Source organism: Lycorma delicatula, chromosome 5 (genome assembly GCF_047948215.1).
Source record: "Lycorma delicatula isolate Av1 chromosome 5, ASM4794821v1, whole genome shotgun sequence".
Classification (NCBI taxonomy): Eukaryota; Metazoa; Arthropoda; class Insecta; order Hemiptera; family Fulgoridae; genus Lycorma; species Lycorma delicatula.
The window spans coordinates 45,297,256-45,320,201 of NC_134459.1; the positions used below are offsets into that span (position 1 = coordinate 45,297,256).

Here is a 22,946-nt window from a genome sequence, read left to right on the forward strand (position 1 = left end):
TTAATCACATATCTCAGGAATGGTCGACCTGAGACTGTACAAGACTATACTTCATTTACACGGTAATTCCAGGAGGCTAACCAGGAAAAAAGAAGGAAAGGCAACTACTGAAGAATGATAAAACTAAGGAGGACAAAAAAAGTTATTACTAAATACTTCAGAATTAGGGGTATTTAAATCCCATAAAACTGTAATTCGTCATTTAAATTTAAATTCCATTTGATTTATTGGAGCAATTTATTCATTTAAATAGAATTAATAGAACTGTCCTGTAAGTAGTCGACCAGAAAATTTCTCGTAATTGTAAATAAAAGATTTATTGAAAATCTAATTATTAGTGTGATAAATAGGCTGATTTTTTATTTTCCGACTGCAGGCAGCTCTGTTGCTGTTGCTTCAAGCCATGCTTCTATAAAGAGCCATAAAGAATATAACTAACAGAAAAAATTATAGATATCCGGTTTTTAGCAAATATTGACGTTCTAAAGATCCATACAAGTATTTCGATCATCTCCGGACTGGTACAACAAATATTCTTTAAAATGGCTCAAAAAATTTCTTTATGTGGGGCATTAATCGCATCAAATTTTGGACAAAATTAAAAAAGGGGAAAGGAGTAGTTTTTATCATTTTTAATTTTTGACTTTTATATAGTTGTAGAAAATTTTACTGGACAAGATTTGCCTCACCTTGAAAATCCGTTGACCAAAAAATTGTAAATACTAATTATATTTGGCTATACTCCAGCTTCGCGTCTAATTTTTTACTCAACGGAAAAGTGTAAGCATCACGGTACATATATATATATATATATATTTTTTTTTTTTTGTTAAGTATAATTTTTGTTAGTCTTGTTTAAGGCTGATTGCACCAAACCTGATTTATTGAAGTAAATAATTTTGTTCCAATAAATAAACTTTTAATCCTAAATGAGACTCGTACTTAAATTATATAAATATTTTTTTTTTAATTTTTTAAAGGTTAAATAAATAGCCAGCTGTATTTAGTATAAACATATTAGAATTTAAAAAAAAAACCATAGTACCTTATTTAAACAATTTTTTTTAATTTCTGATACTTATCTGTTTTTCAAGTTGTGTTTGTTGTGTATGTGGTGGCCTTATACGAAATAGCTGTCGAGCAAGAAGATCCAATTTTTTATTTATTTTTATCTTTATATTAATGAAGATGGTTGGTAAAATTTAAAAAAAAAATGAAAAATTTTATTAATTCTTGTTTTGATTACCTTGATTCGCTGATGGCTTGGTGGTTTAAAATTGCCGTATTTGAGATGATCCCAGTACACAAATTATTCAATAACGACTATTACATCCGAAAAACTCACTGTTTAGTTTGGATTATGGGCAGTGTCATCATTAAGCCATTTTTGTTTTTTTTTTTAAATGACGAGTAGCGCTGTTAGGGTAAATAGTGATTGCTATAGAGCTCTGATTCGTGATTTTTTCTTTGCAAATTTGAAAAATTCAGCCACATCTCACACAGCTGCTGAAACAATTCAGCAATTGGGTCAGAAGTTTTGTGATTCGATATTTTCACGAAATGATGTCAATTGGCCACCAAGATCGTGTGATTTGACTCCCATAGATTTTTTTCTCTTGGGTTATGTAAAGTCAAGTAAATGGCAACAAACCACGAACGATTGGTGACTTGAAAGCAAATATTAGGTACGTTATTAATGGCATTCAAACTGATTTGTGCAAAAGTCTCGCAACCTTTTGTTGATAAACTTAGCTCTGTCATGCAAAACTGTGGAGGATATACGTTTTACTTCCTTGTACGAAGTAAAGAAAGTATTGTGATACCAAAAATGTTGATTTTCACATTTCAACGGAAATTTTGACTAGTTTCGGCCTGACGTCTTTATAAATATTGTACGCAAACGATTAGCCGTAGGCTGTTGAAATTTAGAATTTAGGACTGTCGTGACATCTAGTTGTCCACCTATCCTTTTGATTGCAATCGACTGAACCAAAAATGTCCAAAAAAGCCGTACATCCAAAAACATTTGGATTTTGGAGTTTTTCTTAACTGCAATAATAAGCTCTCATTGACAGCTTTTCAACAATATATCATAATTGGTACTTATTTTTATTGGTTCTAGAGTTTAGTCAAATAAAATTTTAATTAATGAAATATTTGCATCTTACAAGCGGGAAGGCACATCGGTTCGAATCCGACTTCATTTCCGACTTTTTTTAAAATTTAAATATATTTATGTATTAATAATTATTTAACTTCTGATTTAGTGAAATAACATTTTATATGCTTTTAAAAATGTGTATATGTAATTTAATAGGCATAGAAAGAAGTCATTGGTGGCCACATCAGATTTTGTGAAACATCTGATTATTTAATATTAATTGAAAATTATAATTTAGAATCGTATTATTTTTATTTGTCTAATTGATATCGCTATAGAATTAAAATAAAAAAATCTGTATAAAATTTATTAACCTTCTCCTGTTTCGTTTTTATTTTCATTTTGTTGATGGTTACATCATAAAAATTTAATAAACATAGTATTAGTTAGATAAAAGACTTATATTTATTTAAAGAGTAATAAAGGGACTTTTACTTTAACCTAATATTTCAGGTAACATTGTTGAATTAATTGTATAAATATTTGATATTAATAAAAACTAATATTTTAGCAATTGCATAACTGTCCACTTTTAATAAAGAATTGCAGCATCGTATCTCACTTTGAAATGAAATAAGTTTAAATGGAAGTGCAGCAGAAATGTGTTTATATATTATTTGGTCATGTGGTGACTAGATCCGATTTTTTTTATGATATTGTTTTTCCGACTGTTATTATAAGCTTCAAAATAAAAAAAAGGTTAAGTTGATGTTGGACGTACTTTTTGTTTTATTGGAACTCTTTGTACTTAACGAAAATAAAAGAACCATGTACATAGTTAATTCCAGTTATTTATCAAGTAAAAGTGATTTAATTATTGCTGAAAATTTTATTAAATCTTGTTCTTTGGTAAAATTTTTATAAGCAACATTTTTTTTTTTAACATTGGGAGATGAGATACAGTTAATTAATCTTTTTTTAAAGAAAACCCGTTGTAGATTAAAAAAGTTCGTCATTTTTTACTAAGATATATTTACCGTTAATTAAAATCCTTAATTAATGAAGACACTTGGTTATAATTACATTTTGATGTTATTTATTTTCTTATGGGATGTGTCAAATATCGATTTCAACTCACATTTGACTGGCTGCGCTCATTTGAAAGTGTCTGTTTACCATTGCTAGAAAAAATGATCACAATATCGCTGAAGATCAGTTCTCTTGTAAATGCAGGTATAATTCCGGTTATCTGAAATAATTGGGGCGGGACGATTTCGGATAAGGTGAGTTTGCTAAATAATAAGGAAAAAATGTTTTTTGGGTTTGCCGCAATGTTGCGCCAACGTTTAATTAATATTACGTCACTGGGTAATGGACTCGTTGCTTTGTTTGAGGAACCGTAACTATAGCGTAAAAACAATCGGCAATTATGTCGTTTGAAAACTGCAAAATACTTTGTTCCGTTGGCTACAATAGGCTCTTAACGTTAGGTGGGAAAATTTCAAAAAAATATCACTACTTGCTAAATTTTGTAAATGCAGTATTGTTGATAAATAAAATCGTTTTTCGAGGTAATTTTTTATTAGCCCCAAACATTTCAACGCTGGTATAAATCTTTCATTAAAACATTTTTCAAATAAATCAAACGACCTACACAGATTTTTTGATTTGTGTAATATAATGGAAGTGCATTTTTTTTTAAATGTTAATTAATGTTATATTTGTTAAATGTTATATTAATGGGAAACAAAAATTTCCCGAAGCATTACTGCATTGTAACACCGTTATTCTGTCCTTGCTAATTTTATGACACGGACCAAATTTTTCACCTTTCAGTGCAAGCGATTTCTTGGATAATAATGTACAATTTAGTGTCCGGATTCACCCCGTTAAAAAGTTGGTTTATTATATAACCTCTGTTAGTGTCTTTTATATGCAGTTTTGAAAAGTTCGGTTGCGTTTTTATAAGCTGATAACTGCTCACCACAAATATTTAATTGACGAATTCCGTTTCTAGTTTTCCATCTGTCCAACCATTCAGAATTGGCCGTAAAGTTTAAATATTCATCACCGAACATTTCTGTTAACATTCTAGCCTTTTCCTCAGTCATAATGTCAGATATCGGAACTCGTTTTTCCTTATTCTGAGTGAACTTCAAAAAGATATACTCATTTATTTTTCCATTTTCCGACGGTTTCATCATTGTTTTCCTATTCGTTGTTTTAATATTATACTGTTGGGATATTTGTCTTTGCATTCAATCCAGTCTGAAACCGTGGAAATACAGACCCTGAAATCTCTGCCTATATTAGGCAAAATATCACCGTTTTGAACTTTTCTTACAGTTCCAATTTTATTTCATTGGTTATAACTACGCGTTTACGTTTACACGACATCATTAAATTTTACTCCGTTCTACCAACAAAAATTACCGCATCTTTAAGTATAAACAGTGACACCGTACGCATTCAACTACAACATAAATTGGACTCCATACTATAAAAATGACGTAACACCGTAGTAAGGAAATGACTCGCGTAGTTTTTACAATAACATCCTGTTTGAAGTAGTGTTTAGGCTTCTGAGTAGAGAAATATTTTTTGTTTACGGGCGATTACTTTATTGCATTTTGGTTTTGTTTCTTTCTGTGGTTTTAATAAGTTATTTAATTCGTCTCTTGGATATAGTAGAGGTTATTAAATATATTGGCGTTTCGATTAACCAGAGTTCGGATAATCGGGATTCTACTGTATTATTTCCTGTTTATGATTGATGCTTATATGGGTCTCCCTCCTATAACTAACCTATTTGATAATCTATTTAATTGTAAATTCGTTTAATTTATTTAAATTAAAATTAGTTATCCTTATTTAGTTGATAGATATATATTTTTGCAAATATTAGCTGAAATCTTATTAAATTTGTCACATTTAAAAAGCTCACATTTTTATTTTATTTTGCCGCAGGTTAAACATGGACCAGAAGTGAGGTCAAAAGTCAGTTGTGTACCGTAATTGTTCATTATTTGATTTCTACTTCAGTTTTCAATTCTACACTTATCGTAAATGTGTATAACAAATATGATGTTCAGTTATATATTCTGCTGCATTTTATTGATGAGATTATTTTTGATAATAAAAATGTCACCTTGTAATAAAAGTAATATTTTTCGGCTGAAACGTAACAAAATTTGTTGTTACGGATTATCTCTCGGTTCCATTCAGACACCTTCGATATATGAAAAGTCTGAAAATGAAAATAATCTAGTCGATTCGATGAAGAATCTTTCGCTTCCACCACCGTGTTCCAACGGTATATATTGTTACGGAAAACTACTTCATACTGTTCAGATGTCATCGATTTATGGTGATTCAAAAACGTTTGTCGATATGAAAATGAAATATAATATTAGTGAAACCTTAAGAATGTTCAACGAAATGATGTTTAAAACGAAGCATTCTCCGTTACGTTCACAACTTTTACATTTTATTAATCAAACATTTGATCCGCCCGGCAGCGATTTTGATAAACATATTCCGAACGACTGGATCGAAGAACCCGTTTTTATAAAAGATATAATCGATCCTAATTTTAAAACGTGGGCAAAAAAATTAAATGCCCTTTGGAAATTGTTAGGGATAAAAGTAAAAAGCGAGGTACGTATCAACGCAAATCAGTACTCCATAATTTACGTTCCGAATCCTGTTATCGTACCAGGAGGTAGATTTAGAGAATTTTATTATTGGGATTCTTACTGGATTATGCGTGGTCTATTATATTGTCAAATGTACAGAACTGTTAAAGGTATGTTGGAAAACTTTATTACGATGATTCAAACGTACGGTTTTATTCCGAACGGCGGGCGTATTTATTACACCATGAGATCTCAACCTCCATTATTTATTCCGATGGTTAAAAGTTACGTAGATTTTACGGGTGATAAAATGTTTGTGATGGATAACATTGAATTTTTAGAAAAAGAGTTTCATTTTTGGATGCTAAATCGTACAGTAGATGTAGTAAAAAACGGTAAGACTTACGTATTAGCAAGATACTGTGCTCTTTCATCCGGTCCGCGTCCAGAATCTTATAAGCAAGATGTATTGACTGCCACGCAAGGGTTTAAAACCAAAGAAGAAATTGAAAATCTTTATACGGAAATAAAATCTTCGGTCGAAACGGGTTGGGATTTTTCGAGCAGGTGGTTTGTCAATAACGGAACAAATAAAGGCAATTTGACCAGTCTGAAAGCGAGTTCTATTATACCGGTAGATCTCAACGCTATTATTTATTGGAATGCGAATATACTAGCTGAATTTTTTAGCGAATTAAAAATGTTACGTAAACGGGATAAATATTTAAAAATCGCTGAAAGTTGGTTGGTTGCTGTGACCGATGTTTTATGGCACGATGATGTCGGTACGTGGTTGGATTATGATTTTATTAATAAAACGAGGAGAAATTATTATTTCGCTTCGAATTTTTATCCGCTTTGGACGAATTGTTATTATAAAAATAAAAAAGATTATTTCGTTTCAAAAATATTGAGATATTTGAAAATAATAAATGTATTGAACAATCCTGGTGGAATACCTACTACCAATGAAAATACAGGCGAGCAGTGGGATTTTCCTAACGCATGGCCACCTCTTCAGTACATATTGATCACGGGATTAGAATTGACCGAAGATATCGAAGCGCGTTTAATGGCGAAAATCTTAGTCGGTAAATGGCTCGGTTCGAATTATTTAGCTTATAATAGTACCGATGCGATGTTTGAAAAGTATGATGCAACAGTTATCGGGGGACACGGTGGAGGTGGAGAGTATGGAATTCAGTTAGGTTTCGGTTGGACAAACGGTATCTGTTTAGAATTATTATATAAATATGGCCGTACTATGACATTAAAAGATCTACATTTAGTTGGTTATAACAGTAATATTGTTCATGGAGCTTCACTATGTACCATATTATTCTCAAATCTTTTATCGGTAAAATCTTGTCATTACTTCATCTGATGAATACCTAAGAACATCAAATACTTTTTCAGGTGAAACTCTATTAAGAAAATACAAACCATCAGCGGATTAATTCAGAATTAACTTAAATAAATACGACTACCTCTCGCTCCGGCCAGTTTGATTGTGTTAAGTCGATAAGTTTACGATTATAATTGAATGAAAATTATTTCACAATGTACACAGCATATATTGATAATAATTATCAATATTCATGAATTAACGTAAAACATATTTTATTTTAATATCAGTTTCAGTATTTTTAACGTATTAAATAAATGTGTGTAATTAAATCACTTAACAATAAACTTAATTAATAGTAAAGATTTGGTTATTTTGAATTGTTATTGCTAAAATGTCGAGTGGTGAAATATTTACATATTAGTTGTCTTACCTTTTATCCGTTATGGTGTTTTTGGAGTCAAATCAAAGAAACGATTTTAATATAAAGAATTTTTTCGGTAAGTTGAAATTGCAATCGGTGTTTTTTTTTTATTAACTACTTTAAAGGGTTTAACTATTTAATCTATTTGCTGTTTTTTAAATATATTTTTCATACTTGATAATTGTTTCCAATTCTACGTTTTGATGCATCCTTAGTTGCAGAATTTATTCCCGATTGAATCGTATGTACTTTAATCGTAAGTACTTTGATAGTTTCGAAAAACGTTCATTTCCATAAAAAAAAATAATTGCAAAACAATTTTTTGTTTAATATACAGGCTCTTCATAAAAGAATGGTGGGGTTTTGAACATGGATTAAATTGTAAAAAAAAAAAAAAGCAGTTGATGTTTTATATTTATCGCCTTATGTTTTATTGCCTTCATAAACCGTTCATCCGATAGCGTTGAAACTTTGGGGAACGGTTAGACGCTTGCCGGGGAAGGTTTCTGAATTAGTTTGGACCCGCTAGGTGGCGCTGGCGTCGAGATATTTCGAAAAATTGTATTAATGGTCCGATTTGTCTCATATTCAGAACATATGTTACGTACATGGAAAGAATTATCTTTGCAAAAAATGAACCCGCTAGATGGCGCTGGGGTTGAGATATTTAGAAAAATTATATTTATGGACCGATTTGGTTCATATTCAGAATATGAATATCAGTTACGTGAAAAGAAATAAAAGACTTTTTTATTTTACATATATATATATCAAAGGCATGTTCGTATGTGTGTCCGCTAAAGACCAAAAAACTAATGGACCGATTTACGCGCGGGCAAAAGGGAAAAGGTGGAAAGAGAAAAGAGGACAACGAGAAAGGGTAAAAAGGAAACTGGGAGAGGGTGAAAGGGAGAAGTTGGGTAGGGAAAAGGGGAAGGAGAATAAGTGAAAGGTAAAATTTGTGAAGTTCAGTTTTTTAATTTTTTTATCAAATTTTCAATTGTGTTCATTTAAACTCTCTCTCTCTCTCCCACTCACTCTCTCTCTCTCTCTCTCTCTCTCTCTCTCTCTCTCTCTCTCTCTCTCTCTCTATCTATCTCTATCTCTCTCTACATATATATATATATATATATATATATATAGCAATAGCGAAGCATTTCCGGGTCTGCTAGTAACTAATAAATTTCAATATGTGCACCATTAATCGCTCGGCAAATGCCCAATCGATACTCAGTTACTGCCCATACCCGAATTAACATATCTTCTGTTATGGTTACAATTGCTTCATTAATTCTTTCCTTTAAATGACGTAGGTCGCGTATTTTTCAATATTCTGTGTAAAACTTTGTGAATTGTTGTTTTTTTAAATATCTACCTTCAATGTGAAACTGATTTGTTAGGACTTCTCATTGCAGATTGTCTAATTCGTTCAAAAGTTTCGTCTGATACTCGTGTTTTTTGATTTTTCCTTGAGAACAGTTGTTTCTTCGACTGTTTGAACCAACGTCGTATATTATTTTCATATGGTGGTTGTTTACCATACTCAAATCGAACTAAAATTACGGACTTTAATTCAGCCTACCACAAAATACACGTTGCTTTTTCTTGAACAGTGAACATAGCAACGAACTAAACACACCTCAGCCACAATATAAAAACTGATGTGGTGGTTTGAACTGCTGTTACACTAACTTTTGGGTTAGAGGTTAAGAGCTACCAACATAACTTCTCAAAATTTCCATACTGCCTTGATCTCAATTACAGAAACCCCACCAATCTTTTATGATTTGCCGAGCGAGTAATTGTGCATATACTGAAATTTATTAGTTATTTAAAAAAAGGTTTGAAATGACAGATTCGATAAATGAACAACTGTAAATATTTTTGCATTCATTTAATCCATGTTCAAAACCCCATCTTTATTTTATGAAGATTTTGTATTTCAAATAAATTATTTAAATATAAGTATAAAAATCATGGAATAAATTATTTTATTTTTTATTCTGATATTTTTTTTAAATCCTCTCGTTCGCTTACAAATTTGTTAGATTATTTTTGTTACTGATATGATGTTTTACTTACAAAAAACTTTAGTGTTACTGATTAGTTCAGAAAAATTATATTGATTTCCAACCAATCAGAATACCCCCCCCCCATATATTCTTACCCAATCATATGTGCCGAATACGTTTAATAAATCGTAAAACAACATATTTACATCAATCACATCAAAGAAAGGAATTCTATCCAGTTAGAATCTATTTAAATTCCAATCAATCACACGAGTGAATTCTTACAAAACCTACTGTTCAAAATTTTGTCAAATTAAATACTGCGTATGATGAAAATACTGTCAATTTCAAGCAGGAAATTGAATTAAAAAAAAAAAATTAACTCCTAATTAACTAAATTAAAAAGATATTCATGATCACATTTTAACATAAAGTGAAGAAAAATTAGATTTCTACAGTTTTAGAAAGGAAATGTTGACGTTTCGGTATCATGTTAAAAAATACAAATTAAAATAAAAGGGATGTACGTAGTTAAATTTCATATCTGGTAACATACCAAACGAGTTCAGAAAAAGTAGTCATCATGATGACTAACTTGGCATTTGCCAATTTTAAAAATTATAAAAATAAATCATGGACGAATATAATCATCGCTTTGATAGCACCCGGTATCAAAGAGAGGGAACATCCAACTGAGAAATCGTACGTACACTACTATCAATTTCATATCTTCATGCTTATCTTCAGTCTGAAAAACATCCAATCCAAGTTAGTTTGGATTAATCAGTTGCTCTTGGAGTTTATATTAGTCCCAAGGTAATTTTTTTTAAATTTTTTTATTTACTCTCTTCATTCTTTCTAACTTTGTCAATAAAATATAACACAAATGCTTTTTCGATTGTTTTTTGTATGGTTTTATTTTCGGAAAAGTATGACTCAAGGTTATGCAGTTTAATATGTTGATTTTTTGATGAATCTTTATTTAATAAATAATTCATTAATCGAGAAGTTTTATGAAGGAAAACATTTGATGACCAAAATTGATATTAAAATAATTATTTTCTTGTAGGCGTTGTATAATTAATATTTGTTATAAATAAATTGTTATTACTACATATTTAAATAAAATAATAATAATGATAATAATAATAGTTAACTGCTTGTTCTGTACCGTATACTCGTATATACACACAAATTATACAGCATAATTATATGGAGTAGCTGACTAATTGCTTGCCTGAGGTTATTATTACTTATTGCTGAACTTGCTTGGTCTACACTTGCAATCATAGATCTAAATAGTCGATAGTTTAAAATATGAGGATTGTAAAATAACACAAGCGCACAGTGATAGTGTGCGTGAGTGAGTGGGAGGGGAAATTGAACGTGTTCTAATATATTCTTTTTTTTTTCAAAGTTTATGTTATCGGTCATAACTTCATTATAGGCGTAGCCTGTAAGCCTACTTGCTGCATTGCGCTTGTTTCTTTTGTATTGAACTTTTTTTTGTTCTTTTTACTAAGTCAGTAGTCTATGTAATATGAGCAGTCTAACCGGTAGAACTAGATTTCTTACATCATAAAAAATAAATTAACACTGATAAATCTTGATTGTAATCGGAAATTGTAACATAACATTGGTGTTATCCTGTTTTATTATGTAAACTGATTTCGCTTACATCGCAAATTAGACACCGATGTACGCTTGATTACTGGAGTAGCTACGTATGAGTTCATGTTATACAAACACGGTAAATATTGGAAGTAGTAAAAAAAGAGCATTGTATTTGAATGAAATACGTGAATAAAAAATGCTTGATAAGTTATTCTCTACCGTATTTTTTCGTTTACTCTCTATTTGTACTTATTTCTGTTGTACGTACATATTTAACGCGTTTTAAAAATTATCATTGAATTTACCTAGCAAAGTTTTTTTCTCATATTTACGGATATATTTGAAGTCCACCTGCAACTAAGATTTTATAGTAGGATTAAACTTTGTTTTTCGCTCCTTTTACACCTGACATCATAATCTCATGTTAAATACTGATACGACTTAATAACTATTTTGAATTACGTGAACTGTGAAGTTTCTTCATTCAACTTTTAGATTTCTACGAAATATGTTCATCTTAACAATTATACATGTAAAAAATATATAACTTTTTATTAAAATTAATTTGTGTTTTTTTAAATATATATATATGTATAAAAAGTGTTTAAGAGCTGTTGGTTAAACTAAAGGGACCGATCCAGAACGTCAAAAAATAAAAAGGTTCACCTCTAAAAGTACCCTATTCGCTTCTTTTTCTTTCTCCCCATTATTTTGTGTTTTTTTAATAAAACTTTATAGCTTAAGAACGGATTAGCCAACCGGGCTGGTCAAGTAGTTAATTCGTCATCACAAATCAGCTGATTTCGAAGTCGAGAGTTCTAAGGTTCAACTCCTGGTAAAGGCAGTTACTGCTATACGGATTTGAATACTAGATCGTGGATACCGGTGTTCTTTGGTGGCTGAGATTCAATTAACCACACATCTTAGGAATGGTCGAACTGAGACTGTAAAAGACTACACTTCAGTTACATTCATACATATCATCCTCTGAAACAATACCTTACAGTGGTTCCGGAGGCTAAAACAGAAAAGAGAGAGCTTAAGAACGGATTGAATTTTTTTTTAATTTGCTGAATATGTACCCAACAACATCTTAAAAATAAATTTTATGTTGGAAATTTTCAAAGTGGTGGCCAATAAAACTTTATATTACAACTTTTTATTTTTATTTTTTTTGTATAATTAAATGTCAGTAAATATTAATTTTATCGAGTTATATCTTTTAGATAAAATTTTAAGCCTTTTATTTTGAACAAAACATACCTCATTTTTTCAAATATGTTAATAAAACGTTAAGATATAAGGTATGGCTGAGATTATTAAAGTGTGCCGCAAAAGGTATGCAACCTGACAATCTTTTACCTTTTTTCATATATAATTCTATTTATATTATAATGCAATAAAATATGCAATATAACACAGCATGTTTTCTCGCTTATTTTATTTATTTAAAAGTCGGTTGTGTTTTTTATACCTTCTAGGACCACTGTTAGCTGTTGCTTCAGAGGATGTTATGAAACGGCAATTTTGTAGCGTTTATATTACTAAAATTAAATGTAATTTGAACATGTTATATATAGAATGAGTCAAAAGTAAGGAAACGTCTCGATAACTTTACGACCGTTACAGATAAATATTATAACTTTCAGGATAAAGTGTCGGTCAACTACTTTATTTTTTCCTACGAGAAAATTTCAACCCCTTCTTGGAGGGTGGTCAAGGGGTTGTAACTGAGATATTTTAAATGTAAGTGAAGTAATGAAACACTAAATGGAATATTACACATCAATGAAATAAGCTTTATCTTTGCAAAAATGGTAAGAGACCATCAATAATAAGCATGATTAGGTGATAATATTTTTATTTATATACTCATTAAATTGGAACAAAAACGTTTTTTAAATAAATTTTAATTAAATTAGATTAAATTTTATATTAATTCGGTTTAATTTCTTTTTATTTAATTGTTTGAACTTATTAGTTCATCAAAAATCTTAACTAGAATTCTGTACAGAAGAATTGAAAGGAGCGTGGTAGAAGTGTTAGACCAGTCTGGTTTCAGGAAAATTATAGGGACAAAGGAAGATTGGTTTCCTTGGCATTTCTCCTGCCACCGCCACAAGCGGCTACTGAGCCACGAAACAGTTTAGCGACCAGTGTCCTAATTAGCACCTAGAGCTAACCTAAAAGCGTGGTACCATACACCACTCGATTGCATGTCCCACCGCCCACTTGTCATATATCACTAAATTGGGTAGGCGCTCCCCGTCAACTACTAAAACGTATATGACTATCAGTAAATAATTTATCTCGTCAAAGACAGCAATTTGCTGCCACGCCTAGGCAGCTGAGTGCCAGCAAGTACCTGTCCACCATTAAAGCGCTTGGAGCCTTAATCTTACAGCAGCGCGGTAGGAGTCTTTTCCCTCAGATAATCTACTGATATCGGTTGAACAAAGCAAGTATTGGTTTAAATTTACATGGTTGGAGAGCACTCTGTATCCCCCGGACAAGGGAAGCAATTTTAGCGCTCAGATTAACAGTAGAAGAAATGAAAGAAAAACAAACCAACATAAATGGCATTTATAGACGTAGAAAAGGCATTTGATAACGTAGACTGGAATAAAGTGTTCACGATTTCAAAAAATGGTGAACATTTTGAAATGTTCACATTTTTTTAAATGTGTAAAAATATTTTACAATATTTTTATTACTAATTGGAGAAGAATAATTTTCAACATAAAAACCTTTTTTCGGATAAGAAACTTTTTTCGAAAATTTTTAAATACATTTCCACTTGATAACTGTCCGTAGCGTAAGTTAAAAATCAGTATTACTATTTGTACGTTTTTATTTACTTGTTTATAACTTTATTGGTGCTGCAGCAGCATAGCTGTAAAGGTAAAGTTAAACATAAATCCTTACCAAAATGACTCAAAAAGTATTTACGTATAGGTTACTAATTGCATTATTAAAAATTGTATATATGGTGGCTGTCGAGCAAGGAGATTAAATGGGATAAACATTTTTTTTTATTTTGAACAATTAACTCTAAACAGATAGAACGGGTTAAACATCGAATTTCAGAATCTGCCTATTTAGGTACGCGAAAAAAAATTGCCATTAATCATTTAAACTTTGCAAATAATGTTATCCTTTTCTTTTTCTGTTTAGTCTCTGGAACCACCGTAAAGTTTTACGAATGAATGAGGGTGGTATGTACGATGTGTATTCTTATACAATCTCAGGTCGACCATTTCTAAGAGGTATGGTTAATTGAAGCCGGACCACCAAAGAACACTGGTATCCATATCTAGTATCCTTATAAAAAGTAAATGCCTTTACTAGGATTTGAATTTTACAACTCTGGACTTTGAAATCAGCTGATTTGCGATGACGATTTCAACACTAGAGCTACCCGGTGGGTGATGAAGTTATCCTAGCTACAAATATAGAAGAATCAAAATTAAAACTGTATCTACTGGCAGAAAATAGCATAAAAATAGCTTTAGAAATAACCAATGAAAAATAACAGAATTTATAACCAATGATAAGATCTGTGTAGTAGAAATAATCGTTGAAAGCTGACAAAAATACATAAAGTAAGTAAATTTAATTATCTTGAGGAGATAATAATACCATCTGTATTAGAAAAAAAGGAATTAAATGTATTATTCGTAAAATGGAATCAGCTTACAGACTGACAGTTGATGTTTACAAGAAATTCATAGTCTATAAAGCTAAACTACGACATTACAAAACATTTATTTGCCCGTAAGCCTTTAATCAAGCTAGTGGTTAGAAAAGTTAAACGTAAGAAATTTGTTAAATAAGAACGAAGAATTTTTAAGGAAGATTTTCGGACCCAAAAGAACACAGAAAGATTTTACGCTAATATCTAACAAAGAAATAAAAAATCTAGAAAGGAAAGCAGAAAAGTAGAATGAGATTTTTTGGCCATATTTATAGGCTGAGTGATAATAGACTTTATAAGCAATTATTTAACTTTTACAAAAACAGGATGGCACCTGGAAATAAATCAAGACCGAGAAAAATAAATAAAATTGAAAAAAAAAACACAGATAGAAATGCGTTTCAAAAAATAGTTGACGATTTCAAACTAAATGAAAAAAAACACCAAAGAACAGCACCTGAAAATTTACAGAAGAAAAGAAACAAGCAATCTCGGAAAGAATGAAAAAGTTCTGAAAACAACGAAAAGAAGAAAGAAAATGCGATATAAAAAGTTCTAATCGAAAGAAAAATTAACTCTAATTGTAGTATAATTTTGATAATAGAACATCAATTGACCAACCCGAAATTTTTTATTAAGAATTTTGGTTTTCTCTTAGTTATCCTTTTAAAGCTGCATAATTTTTAAGACAGAAACATCATTTGATCAAGGGAGTCAAATTGGAGTTGAAGTTCTAATTTTTTATATTTTTTCGCAATAGTTCACATATTATTCAAATATTTTATTATTTGATTTAAAAACTTAGTAGGACAACAATTTTTTGGTAGTATTTTGAAAATACTTTTCAATTTTTTAATTTCTAATCGATAAATAATTTCTTTATAAAAACTTATTTTGAATAAAGGTCTCAAATTTTCCGAAATCATTTTTTTATAAATTTTCCCTTTTTTTTAAATCAATAAAGGAAAACTTACTCCCTTTCAAGAAAAAATCTTGAAATCTGAGAAAAAACTTTCTAAATATGCTTCAGATTTACCAGTGCAGGGAATGTACAGCGACTCTCCGCCTTTTTTTTATTATTTCGTTAATATTGTTGGAATTATAATTATTTTATGCTACTTCCTTTAAAGCATACGGTAAAGGAAATATAAAGTGCTACAGTAGTTATCGTTATATAGAAAGAAGGATATATTTTACAGATAAGGATTATATACTTAAAACCATGAGAACAATTTGATTATTAATTAGCTGGGTGTGCAAAGGAGATAGTCCGCAATAGCTTACAGCACATTGTCCGATTTTTCGGCCGTTAGTCTGGAAGCCCGGCAAAAATCTTGAGAAGTTCAGGGAAATATTGAGGGCAGCAGGTCACGCGGAAGACGTCCGCGTCTACACGTTTTACACACCTATTCTTCCAACCTATCCCTGTTCATATTCCCCGTAGAGACTCGACCCCATAAATTTTAATTATGACCTCACCGTATATAATAAAAAAGCAACAACTTCTATCGTCTTTCAGCAAATATTTTACCATTTTCAAAGACAAACCAAGAAGCAGTAGTATACACAGACGGATCAAAGCAGAATGATACCGTTGGATGCGGTTTTGTCGTAAATGACAGAATATGGTTGGTCATCCTGGTATTACAAGTGTCTACAATGCTGAACTGTACGCCATCAGTAAGACTTTGAATATCATTGTCAAAACATCGTTACTTGCTTATTTGTAGCGATTCGTGTAGTGGAATCCAAACTTTAGAAGATTTGTATTCCAGATGTACTATCGTCACCGAAATTCATAATACAATCGCTGAATTGAATCGTCACAACACAGAAATGTGTTCCTGCTGGATCCATATGAGAATCCCGGGTAACGAAGTTGCGGATCCTACTGCTAAAAATGTATTTAACCAACCGTCTTCATCGCTAATGTTGCTACTACAGATTTTATTAATTGTGTAAAATACGCTATTTGAGCAAAGCGGCAAGGTGACTGCACTGGTACAGTGGATAATAAACTCCGACACATCAAAGATACTGTGTTACCATGCAACTCTTCATGTTGAAAATTTCGCTGAAAAGAAGCGGTCGTCTGCCGATTGCGATTAGGACATAACACAGTATTCACGGGTACCTGATATCTGAAGAAAACGAACCACTCTAGTTCGATGTGACTGCCGCTGGGCTGTGCGCCACATCCTTTATCTTATGCGGTCTTACGTCGTAAATTTAAATTACCGAGGGACATTCTTCGCAGGCAATGATAAAAATGTACTAGACCGGGTATTAATCCCTCTAAGAAGAATCCATATATTTCATAAAATTTAATAATATCCAATGTTAAATTCTGATTTTTATTTTGTTATTCATGTTTTATATTTTATCCTAATCGTTATATTTTTTTTATTATTTTAGTTTTTAATCTTGTTATTATCATAGTTTCAATCTTAATTTTAAAATTATTTTATTAATATTTTTGATATCCGACAAGGAGGTTTTTGTTATAGTTTTATCCTGGGCGATGATAACACGAAAGCGTTTTTCGCCCAAGAAAAAATAAAAATTGAAAAGAATTCTTTAAAAAATGTTCTCAAAAAGAAGTTACACAATTATGTTGTTTACTATTTTACAATTAAATTTATTTAAACCGCGGAAATTCCTACGTCTTTATGTACGTACATATTTATCTCGCATAACTCAAAAAAGATTAGCCGTAGAATATTGAAATTTTGAATTTATTATACTGTTTGAATTTATACTGTTTAACATCTAATTGTGCACCTCCCCTTTTGATTGCAATCGACTGGACCAAAAGTGTCCAAAATTATTAACCTGTGATTGTAAAAAAGATTTTACAATAATTAATAATTCAATTACAAAAAAAAATTATTTATTAAATAATTGGATGATCGTATCTCACTTGTAAATGAAATAAGTTTAAATGAAGTGCAGCAAAAAATGTGTATATGTAATTTAATAAGTGTACAAGGAATTCATGTGATGTCCACATCAGGTTTTTTTAAAATTCATTTTATCAACAAAAAAAAAACAAATGTTACATGCCTAGCATGCTTATAGAATAATGTACTAGAAATATATTACAGAATATATATATATATATATATATATATATATTATAGAATAATACACTATAATGGATAACGACTACATATTTATCTCTTTTTTCCCTATTTTCTCATTTTTCTTCATTTCATTCAGCTTTTATTGAAATTCTCAATGGGAGTATTTTATCCGATTCACATTCTTATCATTCGTTGTTGTCTTTTTCTCTTTGTTACTACAATATTTCAACCTCCAGTAAGCTCAGTTGTAACACGTTCTTTGCTCCGATATTTATTGCATTATCTGTTAGTCTACTATTCGGGAAGATATTACTTGTAACTGATGAGCGTAGATATTAAAGCGGTTGTGTATGTGTTTGTTTTTAGTCGAGTGAACTTTTCTTCTTATATGATGAAACGTTTTATTTCAATAATGTTATCTTAAAAACGTAATACTCTTCCCTTATATCTTCTTAAAATGCTATTCTTACAGCTGTATTTATTTATTTTAAATTGTAAATATTTTTTCCCGTTTCTAATTTCTCAAATAACATTATTTTAGGGTTAACAGTGAACAAATCGAAAAGGAATTTTTATTAGAAAGGAAAAAGTTAGATGTCATGATTTTTGTTAGGGTTTGATCGGTTTTACTCTGCCGCGGAATAAAGGCAACCGTACAGAACGGTGATGGATAACTAAGGCGACGCTGTCGTAAGAGATTGATGGAATTTCTCCTCCCCTTCCCTTTTCCGATCTTCTTTCTCAATATCGTTCTTCAACTGACCTTCTATCCTATTTTTCCTCTTTACCGTGTTAACACTACATCCTAGTATAAAATAACTTTAACCGATCTCCTTCCTACTTCCCTATACGCACACAATACACACACACACACACATTATTGTTGCCACTCAAAATTCCTGTTCGATAAAAAATGGATCAGCCAATTTCACTTGAGGTACCTTGCCGTGTTACTACAATGCTTTAAAAAACTTTGTGGTCGGTCGATTTTGACTTTTTTTTTTAAGAATAAACATAATTTTGTTGGCTTATCCTTACTTGTTTTTTTAACATGCGTAGTATATTATTATATAAGGTTTTTTCTTGTAGAATAGCCTACGTAATCATAATCCTATCAAAAAAGAGTTGACAATTTTTTATTACCGTTTACATTACGAATACATGTATTGGTGAGTTATCAATCAGCCCGAATTCTAATTGGTCATTAATTATATTATCAACTACTTTCCGAATTCTCGGTTGCATTAAAGAAATTTGTTTTAATATAGCTGCGTTACCTTAGACTTAATAAAAAATTAACAACTCCTTTTGTTTTTTAGCAAATGTTTTACCAATTTATCTCCGATACAAATCCAGAAACAGTAGTATACAAAGATGGATCAAAACAAAATGATACCGTTGAATGCGCATTTGTTGTTAGTGACATCATTAGTAATATCTTCATTACGTTTAATTTTAAAATTTATTAATTACTTAATTTATTGATTTTTTATTTATTGATTATTTATTAGATATTTATATAATTTATTTTTTACTTTTCAGTGCATTTTTATATTTGTTAATATATTTTATATTTTTGTTTAAAATTCTCAATTTGATTTAATTCTTATTTTTTACTTTTTAGAGGGGTTTTCTAATTTGTTTCCTTTTTTTATTAATGCTAATATTAATATTAGTTAAATAAAAACTTTTTTAAAAAAAACTTTTTATACGTAATATTGTATATACGTATATTTTTGTAATTTTGTTTGTTTTTTGTATTTTTTTGAAAATTTTGATTCGAGTTTTTTCAAATCGTTTTGCTGGATAAAAGAAAAAGTTTGTTTTAATATGATTCTACCACGTTTTTAATCAAAAAGCTTTGATCGTGTAAACTGATCATAGTTCTTTATGTTGAAAAGTTATACCGTAGTATTACCACAAACCTTAACTATAATTTAGTAATTGAATTTGCTCGATTTTTGGACAAAGAATCCGTAAACGTATTTCCATTAATTGAATCCTAACGATAAAAATTCAGTATTATATTAATTTATATCCGATGAAAATAAACTATTAATTGTAAGTCAATTTCGAGTCTTAGGTTTTACAGATTAACCAAATAGCTTTCATGACAATGATGTTAACCAACGGTTAGAAAGTAACTGCAAAACATTTTTTTTTTAATTATGAAGCGTTAATTTTAAATGGAAGATTTGATCATTAAAATACATAAAATCTGTAAAATAAGGATTTTTTATATTTTTGGGGGGGTTTCACCTTTTTATTAGATATTTTTACGATTTCTTGATTACAATTATTTATAAGAAAAATTGACTATAAAAATTGTAACGATTTTGTTTGATCATTATTTGGAATTTGGTTCAACTTTATAGTAAAAAATTGGTTTTTAAACATTTAATTTGCATTTTTAATTTTTTGTAAATCTTTGCAGGAATGAGATTTCATGATATGATATGTTCGATGTTTAATCCCGACTATTCCGAGATAATTTATTATTAACCGATTTTTATCAGGAAAACATTAATTATAATGGTAATTATTAATGGTAATGGTAATTATTATGGTATTTAAATTATTTTAATAAAAATTTATTTTGATAAAAATATTTCATTAAATGGTATCTTTGAGAATAGAAATAAGTTTCAAACATCTTTAAAATCATTTTAAATGAATAAAATATTAAAATATAAATAAGAAAATCTTTAGAAAATGTTGTAAAAGTTTAGAGAAAAGTTAAACTTTTAAATTATTAGTCGAACTGACTTACCGTTATCGTGCAGCTGAAAGGAAAAAGTTCTATATAATCAGTTAATATTTGGAGTAAATTTTTGAAATACGTTTACTGTGCATTTAACTTTACACTTGAAATTTTTTCCAATTTTTTGTTTTAGATTTGACGGGAATTTCGTTCTTATTGCCAATCTATTACATTGAAAGTAGTATAGATAGTTGTAACTTGCTGAAAATGTCACGGGTTAACTCCGGATCACCGGATGAAGGATGGAAATGCCTACTATACCTGCACGGAAGTCGACGGAATCAAAGATTATGAAAATTTTACTGTTTAATTTGAATGCTGTTTTCTGTCCTTTTTAGCATTGTCACTTTAACATTCGTAATTGACGCGTTTCGGTGTATCTCCATTCTTAAAACTACTTTTAGCGCTCCACTCTTAGGAGTTTTTAGAATGGAGGTACTCTTCCGAAGTGCGTCAGCTACGAATTTTAAGAGTAACAATGATAGGTAGAAAAGAAAATAACATTCAAATTACGATAATCCTTGCGAAAATATTAAATATTATGATAATTTTAATATTTTTCCAGTTTTGAAAAAATTGTTTATGAATTTTAAAAATTATAATTTTCTTAAAATTTTATTTACTTAGTCATTGAGTTGCGGTAGATTTATTTTAAAATAGTTTTGTTAAATCGTTATTTGTGCGTCCGCTTTAAATAACTGGTTTCAGAAAGGACGCAACCCCTTTGACGACGAATTTATTACGAAAATATTAACGTTAATAAAATATTTATACAACAATATTCCAATTACCTTTAATTACTTTACAATAGAAGTTCAAAATGATTTCCTATGATCCCGATGCAGGTTTGTACACGTTTCAAAACATTTGCACCCACTTTTGGAAATGTTTGATATATCACTTTCAGGGATAGCCTTTAATTCGTCAAGTGTATGAAGATTGTTTTTAAAAACGATACTTTTTAAATACTTCCAAAGGAAAAAGTCTGCTGATATAAGATCTGGTGAGGGGATCTTGGTATATTGGAGGCCATAACCCTTTTGATATCAAAAACGATGCCCAAAAAATTCCCGTAACATATCCAACGTTTCGTTAGCAGTATCACACGTTGCGTTATCCTGCTGGAACCGACATTCTTGTTCGTGTAAATCTAACGTGGCAATAAACTGTTCAATTAAGTTGTGATAAATCACACCGTTTACAGATTTGTCGAAAAATATAGGCCTATTACACCACGACGGTAGATCATACGCCAAACACCAATTTACGTGCTTGTAATGATCGTTCGTGAAACGCGTAAGGATTTTCAGCGCTCCATATTTGGTAGTTTGTCTGTAAATGTAGCCCTCCAAGTGAATCCGTGCCTCGTCGCTGAAATAAACACGATCAAGATTTCAATACCCTGTCATCAACAAGAGAACGGAACCTACGACAATACTGTAAACGTTTTCTGTAGTCTACTTCTTTCAGTTCTTGAACGATACCGGTGCGATTGTAATTTTTTAGTAGCCCTGAAAGCTGTAGATAGTGAAAGCCTAGTCTGTGATGATAACTTTCTGAGCGATTTTCTGGGTGAGCGAGAGACACGATCTTTTACATCTTCCAAAACTTCTGCTGTTCAGTGACGGTCGACTTGTGTTTTTCCGATCGTGTGTACTCCCAGTCTTACAAAATTTATTAATCAAACGCGTTATTGTCGACTTATTCGGAACTGAAGAATTGGGAAATTTTATCTTTTTTTCTTTTTCCTGTTTAGCCTCCGGTAACTACCGTTTAGATAATACTTCAGAGGATGAATGAGGATGATATGTATGAGTGTACATGAAGTGTAGTCTTGTACATTCTCAGTTCGACCAATCCTAAGATGTGTGGTTAATTGAACCCCAACCACCAAAGAACTCCGGTATCCACGATCTAGCATTCAAATCCATGTAAAAATAACTGGCTTTACTAGGACTTGAACGCTGGAACTCTCGGCTTCCAAATCAGCTGATTTGGGAAGACGCGTTCACCACTAGACCAACCCGGTGGGTTAGGGAAATTTTATCTGAAACTCGTCTTTTACTCGTTCGTAAGATTTATACACGCAATAATTCTCAATAATAAACACACGTTCGTTCTTTGAAACCGACAGAGATAACACAATAGAGATGAATTTATACCGGTATAGCACTAGTGCACAATTATAAGCTGCTAACCTTGAGTACAGTATTGGCAACTGACATGTAGGGAGAAATGAAATTTACCTATGCGTTACTTACATCTACATTCTTAATC

At 30.6% G+C, this 22,946-nt stretch overlaps 2 protein-coding genes across 3 annotated transcripts in view; both read left to right on the forward strand.

Annotated features, from left to right (window-relative positions):
• orb2 (cytoplasmic polyadenylation element-binding protein orb2) overlaps nt 1-22,946 on the forward strand; it is a 382,665-nt gene that overhangs the window by 264,654 nt on the left and 95,065 nt on the right. The gene's annotated exons all lie outside the window — the stretch shown is intronic.
• On the forward strand, nt 5,453-7,120 carry LOC142324625 (trehalase-like). The gene has a single exon (XM_075365474.1). The coding sequence runs from the start codon at nt 5,453-5,455 to the stop codon at nt 7,118-7,120; it is 1,668 nt and encodes a 555-aa protein (XP_075221589.1).